The following is an 18,304-nucleotide window of genomic DNA, read 5'->3' as shown; positions in this document are numbered from 1 at the left end:
GCAATCTCCAGCATCATTTCTATCACCAAGGCCATATTTTGCAACTACTGATCCTTCCTCTTTCTTCCCAACCTTTGCAGTCTAATCTCCAGTAATGATCAATATATTCTGATTGCATAGATATCGCAAAAAGATCAGTGGGGTGGAGGGAGTAAAGGGTTTCAAGATTTGGATCTTGGGGAAATTCAAGAGCTCATAGACACCACACAGAGGAAATAACAGAAATCAAAATGAGAGAGGTGAGTGCTTCCAATCAGTCCAGATGATAAGAAGACATAGAAGTATGACCAGAAACAAATCAGCATTAGACAATCTAACAGAAGGGTTACAGTAATTCAAGACAACTTTTGACTTCTTTTACAACATGGATCCTTCTATGACATGGGCACTGAAACTTAAAGCAAATGGTGGGGAAAGGATTGGCATTATGCAGAACAGTTGTAGAGAAATTTTAAAAATCACAATATATTTCCATAAAGTTACACTGAATGTTCCTGCCTCTCCTGCCTCCCCTTCTCATCTTCTCCATCTCTTGCACCTCTGCTACCCTTGAGACAGCAAGACTAACCCCTCCTCTTCCTCCTCAGGCTACTCAACATGAAGACGATTCATCTAAAAACAAATGAAAATAATGTGGTGCTGTAGGATAATCACTGAACTGCTAACCACAAGGTCTTCAGTTCAAATCTACCAGCTGCTCTTTGGAAATACTATACAGGGTCACTATGAGTTGGAACCAACTAGATTGCCCCTAACAACAACAACTAAAAATGTATTCTCTCTTCCTTATGATTTTAATAGCATTTCCTTTTCTCTAGCTTACTTTATTATAAGAATACATAATACACATACCATACAAAATATGTGTTAATTAATTGTTCATATTATTGGTAAAGCTTCCAGTAAACAGTAGGTTATTAGTAATTAAGTTTTGGGGGAATCAGCAGTTATATAAGGATTGTCAACTGAGTGGGAGAGGGTCAGTGTCCCTAACCCCTCAGTTGTTTGGCTGTCAATGGGGCAACATTCCCTGGATCCTTGAGTGAGTTAGCCCTGAGCATGAGTTTTACATTGGCCCCAGAGTTCCCCAGTAGGATTAACCACCAACCCCACGTGTTGTTATTTATCATTGTGCTTATTTATGCTGTTGCTCATCTCATGCCCTGACCTACTTCACTTGGATCAGTAGTGTTTGAATTTGTGACCGTTGGACAAGAGGGTCTTCAAAATCCTTCCCAGATTTAGTCTCCTTGATTCCATCAATCTTATAGAATAGAAATGTCAGTGAAGAGAATATGATATTATCAAAATACAGGCATATTCCAGGTATAATCCCTCAGCTCCCCATTAGCTGTTCCCACCTGAGTCGTCTGCTTCTCTCTCCTCTGTCCAAGGGATTTCTCTGGTCCTGCAGGAACAGGAAGGCCTATTTGGAACTGGGAAGGCGAGATGGTGAATAAATGCCTTCTGCTCTCCTCCTGCCTCCCGTGGGTATATTATGAGACAAGCACTAAGAGACACCTCAGAGCATTGCACAATGGACAAATCCCAGTTATCCATGACAGTAACACCTTCACTAACACACACGTCTTCTCTGTCTTCCCTACTCACTCTGTCTGTTCCCTCATGCCTCCTTCCTTGGAATCTCCTCCCAAATAAATTCCCACACCCAGATAACTTGTTTCAGATCTTGCTTTTGTAGAAACAACTGAGACACACTATTTAAAGAAGATTCATCATTAGGAAAAAAGAAACACTGGTCTGACTATAGCTGCTTCTTTCTTTTCAGTCACATAATTCCAGATAAAGGCACTACATGGGCCTTTAAATTTTTCAGAACAAATAATGATTTCTAATGCATGTTCAAAAGAAGAAACTCAAGGCCTGAAATCGATGACTTCAAACTAGAGCTCTTTCTGTGGCATTTCTAATCACAGCAGTCTACAGACCTCCTTTGAATGGAGTTTACTTGTAACAAGTTTAAATTCTAAAAAGAATAAATTAGGAGACCCAAGCATGTCCCTGGAGTCTGTAGGTGGTACATATGGTTAAGTACTTGAGTACTAACTGAAATACTGGTGGTTTGAACCCACCTTTGGTTGGTTGCTGCTAAAGGTCATGTGCATAAAGGAGAACAGCATAAAGGTGGGAGACAAAAGAAGCAAGTCGTAAGTTCATAAAAGCTGAAGGAATTGTTGTTATTGCTAAATGCCATTAAGTCAGTTTCAACTCGTAACAACCATGTACATAATGGAATGAAACACTGCCCCCATCGACTCATCTTTACAATCATTGCTGTTTTTGAGCCCACTATTGCAGCCACTGTGTCAACCCATCTTCTTAAGAATCTTCCTCTTTTTTACTGACCTACTTTACCAAGCATAATGTCTTTCTCTAGGGACTGGTCCCTTCTGAAAGCATGTCCAAGTATATGAGATGAAGTCTCATCACTCTTGCCTTTTAAGGAGCATTCTGTCTGTACTTCTTTCAAGAAAAATTTATTCATTCTCCCAGCAGGCCATGACATTTTCAATATCAGTTCTTCTTCAATCTTCCTCATGCATTTGATCAGGCACACCCTAATCTTCAAAGTGACATCTTTTCTTTTTAACAGTATAAAGAGGCCATTTGCACCAGGTTTATCCAAAGTAAGACATCATCAGATTTCCTGACTGCTGCTTCTATGGGCATTGATTGTGGATCCAAGTAAAATGGAACCTTTGACAACATTAATCTTTCTCCATTTAACATAATGTTGCCCATTGGTCCAGTTGTGAGGGTTTTGTTTTCTTTATGTTGAGTCTTAATACATACTGAAAGTTGTAGTCTTTGATCGTTTTCAGTACTTCAGAAGACACTCTTCATTTTCACCAAGGAAGGCTGTGTTCCTCCAATTCACATTCTTCTTCATATAATCCAGCTTCCCAAATTTACTTGCTGAGTATTCAGATTGGATAAGTACAGTTTTGATCTGTATTGTTTTAAAGTCTTAATATGAGTCTAGAATTCATGTTGAATTTTAAATCTGCCTTTTCTTGCAGCAGTTCCTCTAATCTTATTGCTTACCTAACCATATCCCCAAAGGAGGCATTCTTTTTAATCTGAGGTCTGTCAGGTGTAGGATATCACAATCTGTTCCCAAAAGTTATACAGATTCAAGATGCAAACACTTATACCTGAAGAGTCTTGATGCACAGCATCAATGATAAAGCTTTACAATGGACCCTCAGAAACAGACATGATTGAGACAGCAATTTTTATAGCAGATTACTAGAAACCACCTGTCCTGCCGGTGTCCTGTGACATCAATTCCTAGAGCCTTGTTTTTTTGACAATTTCTTCAGTGCAGCTTGGACTTCTTCCTTCAGTACTATCAGTTTTTTATTCTATTGTACCTCCTGAAATAATAGAACATCAACCAATTCTTTTTAGTACCGTGACCTTATTTTGATGATTCCTGTGTCACTTAATAATTTTGCCCATAACCAATTGCCATCAAGTGGACGCCAATTCATCTGACCCTATAGGATAGAGAACTGCCCCATAGAGCGTCCATGGCTGTAATATTTAAGAAGACAAACGATCTTATTTTTCTGTTGTGACTAGCTAGTGGATTCAAATTATCAATCTTTTGCTCCTAGAGAGCAGCTATGAGGAAATGAGAAGAGAGAGAGAAACAAAGAAGGTGAAAAAGCCAATTAAAAGAATGTTATCAAGGTCACTGCTGCAGGCAAAGGGGACTCAAAAAGCTTTGAGAGGGTTCCAGAAGCTTCTGGAATGATCCATAGACCAAAACCAAATCCACTGCTATCAAGCTGATTACAACTCATAGTGACCCTATAGGATACAGTAGAACTGCTCCTTAGGGTTTCTAAGACTGTAACTCTTTATAGGAGCAGACAGCATCCTCACTGTCCCTGAGTGGCTGGAGAGTTTGAACCATTGGTGTTGCTGTTAGCAGCTCAATCTTAGTTCTTGTAAGGAGAGCTGTGTTGTGTGTGCTATGTGCCATCGAGTCGGATCTGGCTCATAGCAACACTATATATGGTTTTGAAGCTGTAAATCTTTACAGGAACAGAAAGTCTCATCTTTCTCTTGCAGAGCAGCTGGTGGATTCGAACTGCTTATTCACTACACTACCAGGGCTCCTTCCCAACCCTTGTTTGTTGAGAGGTGGCCTTAGAAGAGTTAACAGCCTTGCATTCCAAACTAAACCTCTACACCTGTTTGGAAACTTGAGGTGGGAATGGTGTCCTTGTGCTCAAAACCGCTCAACTTAGGGCATCCCTAGCCAGAAGCATCTACCTTAGGAAGCATTAAGCAAAGATTAGTTAGTCAGTGAAAGGATTCTCCTTAGTGCAGGTATGCATTACAAGAAAAGTCCAGACCCCAGCAGCTGGTCTTGCTTAAGAAGAATTGTCAGACAAAGGAGCAGACAAATCTCTACATTGAGGATCATTCTTACCCCCTTGGTACACAGGGTCTACAGGGAGGGGGAAGTTAGACATAGGCTACCCAAAATGGCGGGACTACAAAGGCAAGAGAAGTCCTGGTGTGGCGCTGTGGGTTAATGCACCAGACTGCAAAGCCATTTGAATTGCAAGGTCGGCGGTTCAAGCTCAGCAGCTGCTCCTCGGAAACCCTATACAGGGTCACTATGGGTCGGAATCGACTTTACTGGCACTTAACAACAACAATAACACCAAAGTCAAGAAGTGACTGGCTTACAAGCTTTCAATAGGGAACCTAGCTCCAGAGGATACAGGGAATGGTAGAACCTCCACTGAATTGTTTCCAATTTGTCTGGATGGGGTTGATAAAAGGTGAGGTGGAAAGGACTCCTGTGGTTCATTAGGGAATGATTGCTATCAGGTCTGACAGTGAGTGTTGGAAAGGTCAATGTAAATGTTTTGTAACAAAAGGAGGGGAGCTGCTGATTTTGCAGTCCAGGAGCGGAAATCCCTGGAATAATCAAGTGTCTGGAGAGGCAGTGACACTAGGGATGGAGGCAGAGGCAATGACTTGGACAAAGGAGCAGCTGGGGACTCTGGACTCAGGGAGGGAGAAGGGTTGTGTGCTGGGGGAGGGGGGGAGTTGTGCCCTCTGGGTGTTTGATGATGCATGCAGAGGATTGTGATCATTGCAGTGAAACAAAGTACGATAAGATGAATGCAAAGATAATGTTCACCCATATAAACCAACACATAATTCACAATAAAAACTAAAAAAAAAAAAAAGATCAAGGATCAGAAACATTAGCACTCTCTAATCCATTAAGAAGGAAAATCATTCTTACTATTAGCTTCCTTTTTGTTGTTGTTTTCCTCCAGAGGACGTTCATTCCAGGGAGTGAAGTAGCTACAACTTTATGGTAAATGAACTAGTTCCCCCGCCTGGGACCTTCTTCCAATTTATCGGAGCCCTTGTCCCCTTTGACTTCACCTGGTGGAATCCCTCACTCAGCCAGTCTGTCACACCTTCTCTGGCTCTTTCCTCCACTCATCCATCACTTCTTCCTGCCACCCCTACTTCCTCATGAGCAACCACCACCCTAGGCTAAAGTTTGAGAACCACTGCTCTATAACAAGTTTTTATTTCTAGACATGTCTTGGCCATGGTTACAAATACACCTAGTTTCCCCAACAAAACTATACACAAACTTAGCAGCCTCGTGGGAAACTCACTAGAAAGCATTTAGTCAACTGCTCTGTTTTGAAATTCCACTTTTAGATTGCAGAAACGAAGCTGTCCCTAGACTTTAGAAAGGGAGGGGGGCTTTTCAAGCTGTACACAGGCGCCCCCAAAAACCAGCCATCCTGAGAGCCTCAGCACTCGTTAGACAAAGCTGATAAGGGATTTGTAAGAAAAGTTTCTGAATTCTGGGCTTGGCATGGTAGTGTAATAGTGGGACGACTATAGGCTCAAGTCTTCTACGTGCCTCAGTTTGCAGTCTGTGAAATGGGGTGGCAGTGCTTGTGCCGGGACGATGTAACCCTAAACACCAGTTCCACGATTTAAACCTAAGCGGCTTCAGGATGAAGACCTGGGTGAAGACCATGAGCGCACACTGACTCCGGATCACGGTTGTCTAGAGCCAGGGACGCGACCGCGCGGGGAAGTGGGGCGAGTGATGCGGGAGGGGTCCTTATTTCCAAGTCTAGCAGCCCCATTTTCAGTGGGGATGAAGCCGGGCTTCGAAGAAGTAGTACGTGGAGGAAGCGGCAAGTGAGAAACAAACCTCTCTGGGACACTTGAGCGCCACTTGGCGGCGAGAAGCTGCAGGCGCCTCTGGGAGGCGGTGTTGGCGCTTCACAGAAAATACCGAGCTTTTCCCAGCTGGATTCCTCCAAGCAAAGTCAAGTAGCGTCATCCATTTTATACCTGAGTAAAGTGAGACCCTGGGTGTGGCGCTGTGGGTTAATGAGTCAGACTGCAAAGCCGTGTGAACTGCAAGGTCGGTGGTTCAAGCTCACCAGTCGCTCCTTGGAAATCCTATATAGGGTCGCTATGGGTCGGAACCGACTCCACGGCACTTAACAAAAAACAACAAAGTGAGACCCAGGATACCCACAGCCAGTTGTGGCCGCAGCTCATTCAGTGACCCAAAAGCACGTGCCCTTAAAACCTTGGAGAACTTCAGCGACTTTTAGCGAAGCTGGGGAAAATTGGAGACACCGGGTCCAAACCTCCCTCCCTGAACCTGCCTAGGGTGCTCCGAGAGGGGCCGGAATAATACATTCCCTCTCAGAATTACACTTTTCCGGCGCCCAACCCAACCTCATATTCCCCAAAATGCTCTTTCCGGGCCATTGGGACCCTAAAGAGTTTTCGAGGCCGGCAGTTTCCCCATCCTGGAGGAAACTCCGATTCCCAGGGCTCCTGCCTAGGGGAGCAAGGCGCTGGGACACGCGAGGGTGAGGAAGCCGGATAACGTTGGAGGAGAGGCGGAACGGCCACTGGACATCCAGCGGGGGAGGGGTTAACTGGGCTCTACTGGACCATTTCCCCCTCACCTCAATCGAGAGTCGCCCTAGTGGCCGCCAACTGAGCACGTGTTGCTGCCTGTTTGCGTCAGCGCTGGGTAAACAGATGACTGGACCACTGCGCCGGGCGGAGCTATTTAAGAGGCTGCAGACCGCCGACCCTGAACTTGGCTAGGCCGCCGGCTACTCTGCTAGGAACCAGAAGCCCTCTGCGTCCTACTCCAAAGGTAGGTTCGCCCTGTAGCGACTTAATCCAAGGATCTTTTGTCGTAGGAATGCTGTCTTCCGTTTTGTGCTCCCTTTCCATTTATTTTTCGGCTGTCGTATCTCTTCTCGACCGCTGGAATGATATTTCTTAAACTCAGTAACAAAGGCACTGGATCTAACAGTGCATGCGGAGTGGGTGAAACTGTTTTAGAAACGGTCACTCGCGTGCATCTTCTCTTTATGCGCACAACGCTGTAATATCCATTGGCAAATGATTAGCATTCGAATTGGGGTTTGCTAGATTTTACACAGAGGTGCTGTGTACTTTGCAATCGCCAAATAAGAAGTTTAAAAATTATTTAAATTGATTTTGTAAATAGTGCACACACACACAAAATCAATGCTTTAGGGACAGAAACACGAGTGCTTTGCTCTTTAAAATGCATCTGGGCTGAGCACATATTACTGATTTTCTAAACCTTACCTATATTTGCCTAGTGGTTTGATGGCAGTTTTCATATGTATCTTGCAGAAACTTTGTAAATACGGTTTTATCTATTGCTCCCATATTTAAAACTGTGCTCCTATTTTCAGTAGTTCGAAACTACCAGCCGTTCCGCGGGAGAAAGATGAGGCTTTCTGCTCCTGTAAAGATTTACAGCCTTGGAAAGCCCTTTCAGGGTCGCTATGAGTCGGAACCGACTCCACGGCACATAACCACCACCACCTCTTTTCTCAACATTTATTTCCCTACTGAAAGCTTCTTAGCTATTTTTAAACGAGCTGTCTTTCTTTACAAGTCTCTTTTCTCCTAGTTTTCTCTTTAGGAATTATGTCCCGTTTTCTTAATCGCTTGCTTTTCCAGTTAGAATAGAGACGCTCTACTAACATTTCGTCAATCTAAAGGAAAGCGCAAAAATATTTCTTCTGCTATGCATGTCTCTGCGCGCTACACCAGCTCTGACTGTGGTTTAACCAAAGACAAGCTTGGTGCGCCGGGACACGGGTGCTCTGGCAAAAAGTCTCCGTTCTGAGCGCAGCGATTCCTCTTGCCATTGCGAACCTGGCCAATCCGGAGCGCCCCCGACGTGGGCTGAGTTCTTTTTTGTGCCCCGTTCTCCCAGCTCCACGCAGGCGCCCACAGGGTCCCCACCTTTTCATTGACTGCCTCGTCTTTGCTCTCCACAGACATGAACAGCTGCGTGAGCCTGTGCGTACTGATGGCGGTCCTGGCGGCAGGTGCCCTGGCTCAGCCCGCACCTCCGGCAGATCCCGTGGGACCCGGGGTGCATCAGGCAGAGGAAGCGCCCCGGAGGCCGCTGAGGGCTGTGCAGAGGGTGGACGGTGAGCCCAGAGCGCACCTGGGAGCTCTGCTGGCCAGATATATCCAACAGGCCCGGAAAGGTAAGGATGGCCCTTCTTCATCCCTCCGGTCTGTCGGGGGTCTGTCGGGGAGCAGCACTCCCAGTCCTGACCCTCTCTTCTAGCGCCCTATTGATGAGATACCTCTCCAGACAAACGCCTGCGACAGGTAAAGAGCAAAGGTTCTTCACACTAGACTTTTCAGTTTTCTGAACTTACTTTGTAGCAAATTGGGGTGGGAGTGAGGAATGGTAATGGAGGGACTTCATTAAGAAGAACCTTTATAAAAGATTTCTTTGAACAAATTGTTGGCTCAGTGTTACTAAATTCAACTCATTTTATGAAGACATTAAAAGATAAGATTTCAAATTCCTTTTGTAAATATTCATTTCAATTTATGCAGAATTCTCTAAAAATGAATTCACAAATCCACTAAATATTCCCTACTGTAAAACAAACAACAACAAAACCCAGGAGCCACTAGATACTGACAATTAGAAACACTGTAGCTGGCAACGCTGGAGATCTGGCAACAGCAGTTTAAGAAGAAGTGACAATGTTAGTTTTAACTGAGCTATGTAACACAAGAAAGGAATCTGTAGCAATTCTGAGCTCTCCTTAGAGATGACTTCCTAACTTGTTATTCTACCAGCCTCATTCACAGCGGTGAGCACACTCTGGCTATGTGGCAATATGCTCAGCTGGACCAACATTGCAATGGACACTTAAAACCTCTCAGGGAATTTCCATTCTTGGGTAGAGGTAGAAGTGGGGAGGCGGGGAGGCAAGCTCCTTCCAGGAGGCTGCCTTTCCCTGGTGGATTTGGCTGTTATTGGGTGTTCTCCAGTTGATTCCAACTCACAGCCACCTCATGTGACATAATACAACTGTCCATAGGGTTTTCATTACAGACACTGATCACCAAATCTTTTCTTCCATGGTTTGAACTGCAACTTTAGGCTTAGCATCTAAGCACTTAACCATCACATCACCGGGGCTCCTTCTGGAGTTGACTGTTGTTAAATGCTGCCGAGTCAGTTCCGACTCAGCAACCCTGTAACAGGTTTTCAAGGAGCAGTTACTGGGTTTGAACTACCAACCTTGTGGTTAGCAGTCCAGTGCTGACCCTGCAGCACCACCCCAGGAGTTCTAGAGGAATGAAAAGGCCTCTCCAGAGTCTCCTGTGGCTTCATATCAAAGTGAGAATAGATCCTTTTAAACTAAGGGATTTCAGAGAGAAGAAGCCAATGGTACCATGTTATATTTCTTCCTCCCTTTGGAAAACTATCAAAACTATCACCTGTGTTCTGCTTTCCTGCAAATTACATTGAAAGTGATGAAATATTGGTAGGATAATAGACAATATCTGAAAACTTTTGGTTTCCTGCTGATTATCTGTCTGAAAGAAATTTAATATATGACCTGAATTTCAAACAGATTAATCTGAAGCTTTCTAAGTAAACTCTTTTTTCTGGGAGAAAATGTGAGCACTAGTCAGCTGCATACCTCCCTCCCCACCTGCAGGAAAGTTCCTAGAGAAACAGTTCCAGAAAAAAAATCAGTTACCACATTGCTTCCTAGGACACACATTACAAAAACTGTTCCGTTTCTTTGAATATTTTACATGTTTTGAGATTGTATCAGATTTTTACCCTGGTGGTACAGTGGTTAAGTGCTTAACTGCCAATCAAAACATTGAACCTAATGGCTCCTCAGGAGAAAGATGTGGCAGTCAGCTTCCCATAAAGATCACAGCCTAGGAAACTCTCTGGGGCAATTCTACTCTGACATGAGTCAGAATCAACTGGATGACAGCTTCTGCTTTGCTTACAGCGTAGCTAATAAGGGAGCCTTGATGGTACAATGGTTAAGCACGTGGCTACTAACCCAAAATGTTGGTGGTTCAAACTCACCTAACAGCTTCTGTTTGCTTTACTGCTAATTACATTGAAAGAGAAAGACCTAGTCACTTGTTCCGGTAAAGATTACAGCCTAGAAAACTCTACAGGCAGTTCTACTCTGTCCCATGGGGGTCTCTATGAGTCAAAGATCAATTTGATGGCATCTAACAACAACATCTGGTGTGGTGCTGTGGATTAGCACTTGACTGAGAACCACAAGGTGGGCAGTTCAAACCTCACCAGGTGCTATACAGGGTTGCTATGAGTTGGAACCAACTCGATGGCACGTAACAGCAAAAAAAATACAGATTGTGCTTAAAGGTCTTAAACAAGATGATTTACTCTTTGCGCAGTGTTCAATCATTTATCTTTAGGAATGTCCCTCAGAGGTTTCAATAAAGAGAAGCAATTTTATTGGGGGGTGGGAATGGGTTTGGGCAGGCATCTTACATTTAGTGTGCACCTGCCCGTGCCCAGCAGAGCTCCAGTGTTACATCTATATTGTCTGCGCAGTGTTTTTATTCCCATTTGGCCAATGAGGAACTGGGGCTCTAGAAGGGTGAATAACCAGCATGAGTTTCACATTCAGACAATAGCAGAGCTGAGTCTACCCAAGTCCTATCCTCCCCAGAGGGTCTGGAAACTATTCAATTTGCCAGCTGCCCTACCCATTCTGGGTTTTAAAGTTTAAGAGTCAGACCCTCCCATTCTCTCCCATAAATAATGTGTAAATCTTTGCCTTGCATTAGACATTGGGGAAGTGTACGAGACCCGGGGAAACGAATGCAAAGGACAGAGCTATGGGCAGAGTGGTAACACTGAGGCTGAACACAGTGTCTCCTCCAGTAACTCAGGCTGCTGGGTATATCAGAGCTGTCACTGTGCTTCCATTAGTTAGAAATTCTGGTAGTGCCCAGACATTGGTGTGGTCATTCATGATCAGAGCAAACTTCGGTGAGTGTTTGTTACAGGTGACTGGATCTGCAGGTGTTGCTGAACATAAGGTATACTAGTTTACCTGAAAAATATTGAACAGCTAAATAACAGGGACTGGTTTTCTTCTGTGCAGGCTGAGGAGACGTCTAGAGGAGCTGGAGAGTGCCATGTTGACCCTTAGTTCTAGGTTAGGAGGAGATATGCAGGGCATCGAGGAGTGGGTGGGTAGGAATGTGGCCCTATGGGACTATTCCTGTTGTTAATGTAGCTTTCTTAATTTGAAGACCCAAAAAGACAGGGTAATTGCCTCTGCCATGTCTTTGTTCAATACATAAGCTGATAAGAGCAGCGTCTTTCAGCATCATGAGAGGTGGGAACCTAGTGGCCTTAACTCAGTAGGAACTGTATAGAGTAGTCTCCTCCTTCACCTGAGGGACCTTTCTTTGCACGTTGTTGTTAAGTCCCCCTTGAATAGGTTTCAACTCATAGAGGTGTTTAAGGTTTCCGAGGAGCAGCTGGTGGGTTTAAACTGCCGACCTTTAGTTCACAGTCACATGCTCATGCACAGGGCCATACCAGAAATCCTTATTTTGCATAGGAGAAAGCATTATACTGATTTCATATGACAAAACTGTGTCCCATGCTTCCAAAGAAACCATCTTTTCCTGTCCCTACTGAGTCTGACTTACACAAGAGAATCACTCTTTCCTTGGGCACCTAGCCCCCATCCCAAAGCACCTATTTCAGGTACAGCAGTTGCATTTTCACCAAAATCACTGATTTAAATGATCTCTTTCTTCCTTCCCCACCCACCCTTCTGGGTTAAGGATTTTTATCTGATGTTGTGTCTTTTTTTTCCAATATTGTTTTGAAAAAGGAAATTGGCTTTCAAATGAATGATTTTAAACAGCATTTATCTAGTTTTTGTTGTTGTTCAGTGTCGTTGAGTCAATTCTGAATCATAGAGACCCTGAATAGGGTTTCGGAGGAGTGGTTGGTAAATTTGAACTGCCAACTTTGTGGTTCAAACCAACCTTGTGGGCCAGTGCTTATCCCACAGCATCACATCAGGACTCCATTTATGTAGTAATGAGGGTCAATTCCATTTTTTCAAAAAAATCCCAAAGCCAAAGTATTGTAATGCCAAAGCATTACCTTAAAAACAAGACTTCTCCAGAGGACTAATTATATTCAGAGATATTAAAGTGTGAACTTTAAAAGTGAGTAAGTAATGGGGACTTCTGGTATGGTGCTGTAAGGTCAGTACTGGACTGAGAACCACAAGGTCGGTATTTCAAACCCACCACTGCTCCTTGGAAGTCCTATACAAGGTCACTGTGAGTTGGAACTGGACTCACCTGCACTTAACAGTAACAAGTAATGGGGCAGTTCTTGGCTTCTGCTGAGGGTCATGCTGATCGCCTGGAGGCAGATCACTATGTCCAGTGCACATCTGGGTAGCCTCTAACCTTCTGCCTTGACTTTAGCAGTGGAATCTTTAGCCATTTGCATCACCCAGGGTCTCTCTAGTCCATGAAAGTCAGAAAGAAATGAATTTACCTAAATATTTGCAGAACACAAAGCAAACCCATGTAAATACTAGAGTAAATATTTCCCTTTCTGGTTGGTGTTCAGCTGCTCAATTGGCACTTCAAACCCAACCAGAGGCTCCATGGTAAAAAGACCTTTAGATCTGTTTCCCTTAAGATTACAGTCTAGGAAGCCCTAAGGGCAGTCCTACTCTGTCACATGGGGTCACTGTGTGTCCACACTGATTCGATGGTACCTAACAACAACTCTAGTCACAGAGACATCGATCCTTCTCGTCTCATATCTTAGTCCAGCAATTTCACTCTCTTTGCCATTCATAAGAAGGTGTACATGATATATTGCCTGGTTTTCCCCGTTGTTCTTATTTACAAACTGAACTAGCAATATTCTTGTATCTTATTATTTAAAAACATTATGCTCTTATTTCCCTCCCTGGTCCTTGTAGTTCCCTCTGGCCGGATGTCCATCATGAAGAACCTGCAGGGCCTGGATCCCAGCCACAGGATAAGTGACCGGGACTACATGGGCTGGATGGATTTTGGTCGCCGCAGTGCTGAGGAGTATGAGTATCCATCTTAGGGGACCTAGCATTCATCAGTTGGACCGGAAGCAACTTCCCGTCTCAGAGAAGGCAGAATAGGAAAATAATCACAGTCATAACTCATTGTCTCTGAAGATTGACACTTTAAAGTATACATTAAGTTTTCAATGTGAAAACCCTGTCTGTAAGATTGTCCAGTGCAACTATGTACCTCTGCCAATGTTCACAAATGGAAGACACAAAGGTCCCCTCATCTGTGACTCCTGGCCCTAAACTGTTGCTATGCCATTAAAGTCATTTCACTCTGCCTCTTCCTACACTGTATCTACTGAGGGCAAAGGGTTCCACTTGGTCATCAGAATCATCAAGGAAGGAGACCTGGGGTACAATATCCGAGGACTAATTCCAACAGTAGATGGCCCTGAAAGGGTTGGGGAAATGAGGGCTGGGCATGGAGCTGCCTTCCCAGCCCAGAGGCAAGGACCAGATAAAGGGCCTTCTGTGGTCAACTCCAGAGCTCAACCCTGCCACCCTGATCTCTGGACCCAGGTTGAGCTTCATTGTGAAAAAAGCACCTACCCTGCTGGTGGTGTTGGTGTTAAGTGCTGTCAAGTTAGTTCTGATTCATAGAAACCCTGTATAGGGTTTACAAGGAGCAGCTGGTGGGTTTGAACTGCTGACCCCATGGTTATCAGTCCAGTACTTATCCTACAGCACCACACCAGGACTCCTGAGCACTTGTTCGTCTGGGTAAGACCCAGAGGGGCAACTAGGGATGGAACTTTCCATGTGTCTACCCACACCAGAGCTTCTTAGGAGTTCCCTTGTCCTCTTAACAAATTATATAGGAAACCCTCAGGGGCAGTTCTATGGTGTTATATAGTGTCCTATGAGTTCAAATCGACTAGATGACACATCACAAAAACAACTGGGCAGCGCTTTTATATACATTTGATTCAGAGGTTACTGCTCTTCTCTTGTGCCACTGAGTTGGTCCTGACTCATAGCGACCCTGTATAGGGTTTCCAAGGAACCACTGATGACCTTGACTGCTGATTTTGTTGTTCAAACTGACCTTGTGGTCCAGCACATTAACCCGCAGATTTAGAACATCAGCACATTAACCTGCAGGGCACTGAATTAGTGTGTGTGATTGCTTGTGGTGGCTTTGAGGGGACCTAAAAACCCTTCATAGGGTTGCTATGAGTTAGAACTGGACTCCATGGCACTTAACAACAACAAAAGTGGAATCCTGGTGTGGCACTGTAGAATAAGCACTGGACTTGCTAAGTGAAAGGTGGACAGTTCAAACCCACCAGTCTCTCCTCCTCAGAAACGCTATACAGGGTCTGCTGTGAGTCAGAACCAATTCCACAGCACTTAATAGCAACAAAGTGGAGCTCCCCTGTTAGGAGTTGGAAGGACCCTTAAAGACCTGCTTCCCCCACTCTCAGTGCTTCATTGGATTTAGACTAGTCCCCATCTAACTGCACTGGCCTGCTCCCATCTCTATGCCATATGCTGTCCTAGGGGTCCAGTCTGGCACCATGACCTGGCTCTCATGGGATCAGCCCAGGATCCCTCAGCCTAGCTGAGTACCTCTCAAAGAAGCCAACAGCGCGTCACCCTCCAGTGTCAAGCAGCCTGGGGAACTCCCACACTGTGGGAACGAACTGCTCTCTTCCCTTCCTCTCCCCATCCTCATTGCCCCGCTTCTCCTCCCATCTGACCCTTTGGAACCTCTTCACCCTACTGGAATTGCACCCTAAGCCACACCCTCCCCTGCAGTTATTTCTGCTGTTTGCACCTTGGCTTTGGTAATTAGACTGCTTCAGGGTTCCTTTTTTGTAAACCCTTTGGAATTCAAAAACTAAAATGGCCACTGACTACATGGTGTGGCACTGTGGGCCAGACTGCAAAGTCCTTTGAACTGCAGGGTTGGTGGTTCAAACTTACAAGCTGCTCCTTGGAAACCCTATACAGGGTCGCTATGGGTTGGAATAGACTTCATGGCCCTTAAAAACAATAACAACAACACACACTTTATCCCACCCCCACTTTCCTCCTGGTGTGGTACTGTAGGATAAGAACTGGATTGCTAATCCCAAGGTTAGTGGTTCAAACCTACCAGCTGCTCATTGGAAGCTTAAATAATTTTACAATGAGCTGGAACCAACTCTACAGTACTTAACAATAAACTTGCCCAAGATCACACAACAAATAAGTGACAGGAACCTCCAGCTCTCTGGAATTAACATCTTGCCAGACTGAGACATAAGGAACTTGCCTGGTGGTACTAGCATTTGCTGATGCCTGGTCTGCTGGCCAACAGAGGAGAGGAGGAGATGCAGAATTCACCTTCCCAAAATGTACTTTGCCACAACCAGACTGGAGCTTTACATAATAGGTATGTAAGTGGCTGCTAACCTCAAGGTTTGAATCCGCCAGCTACCCCATGGGAGAAAGATGAGGCTTTCTGCTCCCTTAAAGATTTACAGGCTTGGAAACCCTATGCAGGGTCGCTATGAGTCAGAACAGAGTCCACAGCACATCACCACCAACCTACCAAACTTGATTGATATCTTCCCTATCTCAAGTTCAGCTAATTGAAGGTAAATGGAAAGGAAAAAATAGTCTGTATGCATTCCTTAAATACAAACACAACTGAAGACTTCTGGCAAGATAGCAGACTAGGCAGAGGCACTACAACAAAGATGTTGGTCATTGTTGTTGCTAAGTGCTGTCAAGTCAGTTTCAACGCATAGCAACACTGTATGGGGTTTCAAAGGAGCCACTGATGAGTTAGAACCACTGACCTGGTGGTTCAAACAGACCTTGCATTCCAGTGCAATATCCTGCAGTACCACACCAGGACTCCACAACAAAGATACAAGAGACCAAATGAAACAAAAACATGTGAAAATTCTGGAATGCTGAACTTCAGAAAGATATTTAGGTACCTTCAAAGGACTGACAGAAAGATAGAGGAAAGCAAGGAAAACAAAGAAAAAAGCTTTAGAAGAATTCAGGAAAGCACTACAAGAAAAGACAAAATAAATGCAAACTTTAAAACGATACAAAACCTGAAAATAGAAATCCAGAAGATTAACACTCAGATTTCAGAAATGAACAACACATTGAAAGGACAAAGGAGTAGCTTCAAAGTAATGGGGGCCTAAATGAGTAAGCTTGAAGGGAAACCTCTAACTATTACTATGTTAGAAGAGCAGTCAGAAGAAAGAATGAAAAAATCTGAAGAAAGTCTAAGATTTATGCAAGATACCATGAAAAAAACAACAATTTATGGGTGATCAGAATTCCAGAACAGGGAAAGACAATAAAAAGCACAGAGAAAATGGTCAAGAGTTGTTGGAAGAAAACTTCCCTGACACCATTAAAGATGAAAAGATAAGCATACAAGAAGCTGAATGAACCCCAAACAGGATAGATCCCCAAAGAAAATCACCAAGACGTATCATAATAAAAATTTCAAAAACCAAAGAGAAAGAAAGAATCCTGAAAGCAACTTGGAAAAAATGAAAAGTAACCCACAAAGGAGAACCAGTAATACTAAGTTCAAAAGCCAACATTACTCTCAATGGAGAGAAACGGAAAGCATTCCCACTGTGAACAAAGACCAGACAAGGATGTCCTTTATCACCACTTTATCACCACTCCTATTCAATATTATGTTGGCAGTCTTAGCTAGAGCTATAAGGCAAGAAAGGGAAATTACAGGCATCCAAATTGGCAAAGAAAATTTTATACTCTTTTTGTAGATGATATGCCTCTGTAGAAAATCCCAGACTCAACAAGAAAATCATTGGAACTCACTTAAAGATTCAGCAAAGTGGCAGGGTACAAGATCAATATACAAAAATCAGTTGGATTCCTCTGTATTAATAGAGACAGCTCTGAAAAGGAAATTGGAAAAACAATACAATTTACAATAGTCAGCCAAAAAATGAAATATGAATATGTCTAACCAGAGAAACAAAAGACCTACACAAAGCAAACAACAAAACATTACTACAACCCTCCAAGACTGAAACTCAAAGGAAACACATGTGCAGGCATGTAAGATTGCTGGCAACCACATTGGTCTACTGGTGAGTGGAAGAGGGGAAAGGCAGCAATGAAGAAATGGGCTGAGTTCAACCATGTTCCATAGACTCCCATAGATCTGGAGATGAGAGAGAGAAGAAGAAGGTCTGGTTGGTCCAAAGTGTGGTGAGACCTGGAGATACCTGAACCCATGGACAAGGACATAGTCACAGAGGGCTAGAGCTGAGAGTGAAGCATCCAGATGATATGAAGTGAGGGGAACACCCAAATTTACAGATAGTATCCATTTGACCTAGCAATGATGGCTTGATAATCAGAACTTGACTAGTGGAAGATTAAAAACAAAAACAAAAAAACAATTTTTGATAAAGGAAACAAGTGTAAATTGCTATAATTTGATGAACTTGACATATACTTATGGATGTGTTGTTGTTGTTGTTAAGTGCCGTTGAGTCGGTTCCGACCCATAGCGACCCTGTACAGGGTTTCCGAGGGTGTAAATCCTTACAGGAGTAGAAAGCCTCATCTTTCTCCCGCGGAGTGGCTGGTAATTTCGAACCACTGACCTTAAGGTTCACAGCCCGATTCGTAACCACTACGCTACCAGAGCTCCTTAAGAAGGTGAAAAGACAACTTGATGGATTAAAGACCTAAATGCAAAACCTAAAACTATCAAGACCCTCAATGAAAAAATAGGACCATATTTAAGGGTTCCAGTTCATGGCACAAATATACTATCAAACATTAGTAAAAACAGA

The 18,304-nt window shown here is 43.8% G+C and overlaps 1 protein-coding gene across 1 annotated transcript; it reads left to right on the top strand.

Annotated features, from left to right (window-relative positions):
• The first annotated feature begins 8,380 nt into the window (after window positions 1-8,380).
• CCK (cholecystokinin) lies at window positions 8,381-13,519 on the top strand. The gene is made up of 2 exons (XM_006868762.1): window positions 8,381-8,594; window positions 13,386-13,519. Exons 1-2 carry the CDS (start codon window positions 8,381-8,383, stop codon window positions 13,517-13,519), a joined length of 348 nt encoding a protein of 115 aa, XP_006868824.1.
• Window positions 13,520-18,304: the final 4,785 nt, after the last annotated feature.

Source organism: Chrysochloris asiatica, unplaced genomic scaffold (assembly GCF_000296735.1).
Source record: "Chrysochloris asiatica unplaced genomic scaffold, ChrAsi1.0 scaffold00124, whole genome shotgun sequence".
In the NCBI taxonomy this organism is placed as follows: domain Eukaryota; kingdom Metazoa; phylum Chordata; class Mammalia; order Afrosoricida; family Chrysochloridae; genus Chrysochloris; species Chrysochloris asiatica.
This window is presented reverse-complemented; position numbering and strand designations above follow the sequence as displayed.

Excerpts from the sequence above, each read along its gene's own strand:
- CCK (XM_006868762.1), top strand. The coding sequence starts at position 8,381 with ATGAACAGCTGCGTGAGCCTGTGCGTACTGATGGCGGTCCTGGCGGCA. Across the intron at positions 8,595-13,385 it reads TATCCAACAGGCCCGGAAAG|TTCCCTCTGGCCGGATGTCC; the intron begins GTAAGGATGGCC and ends TGGTCCTTGTAG.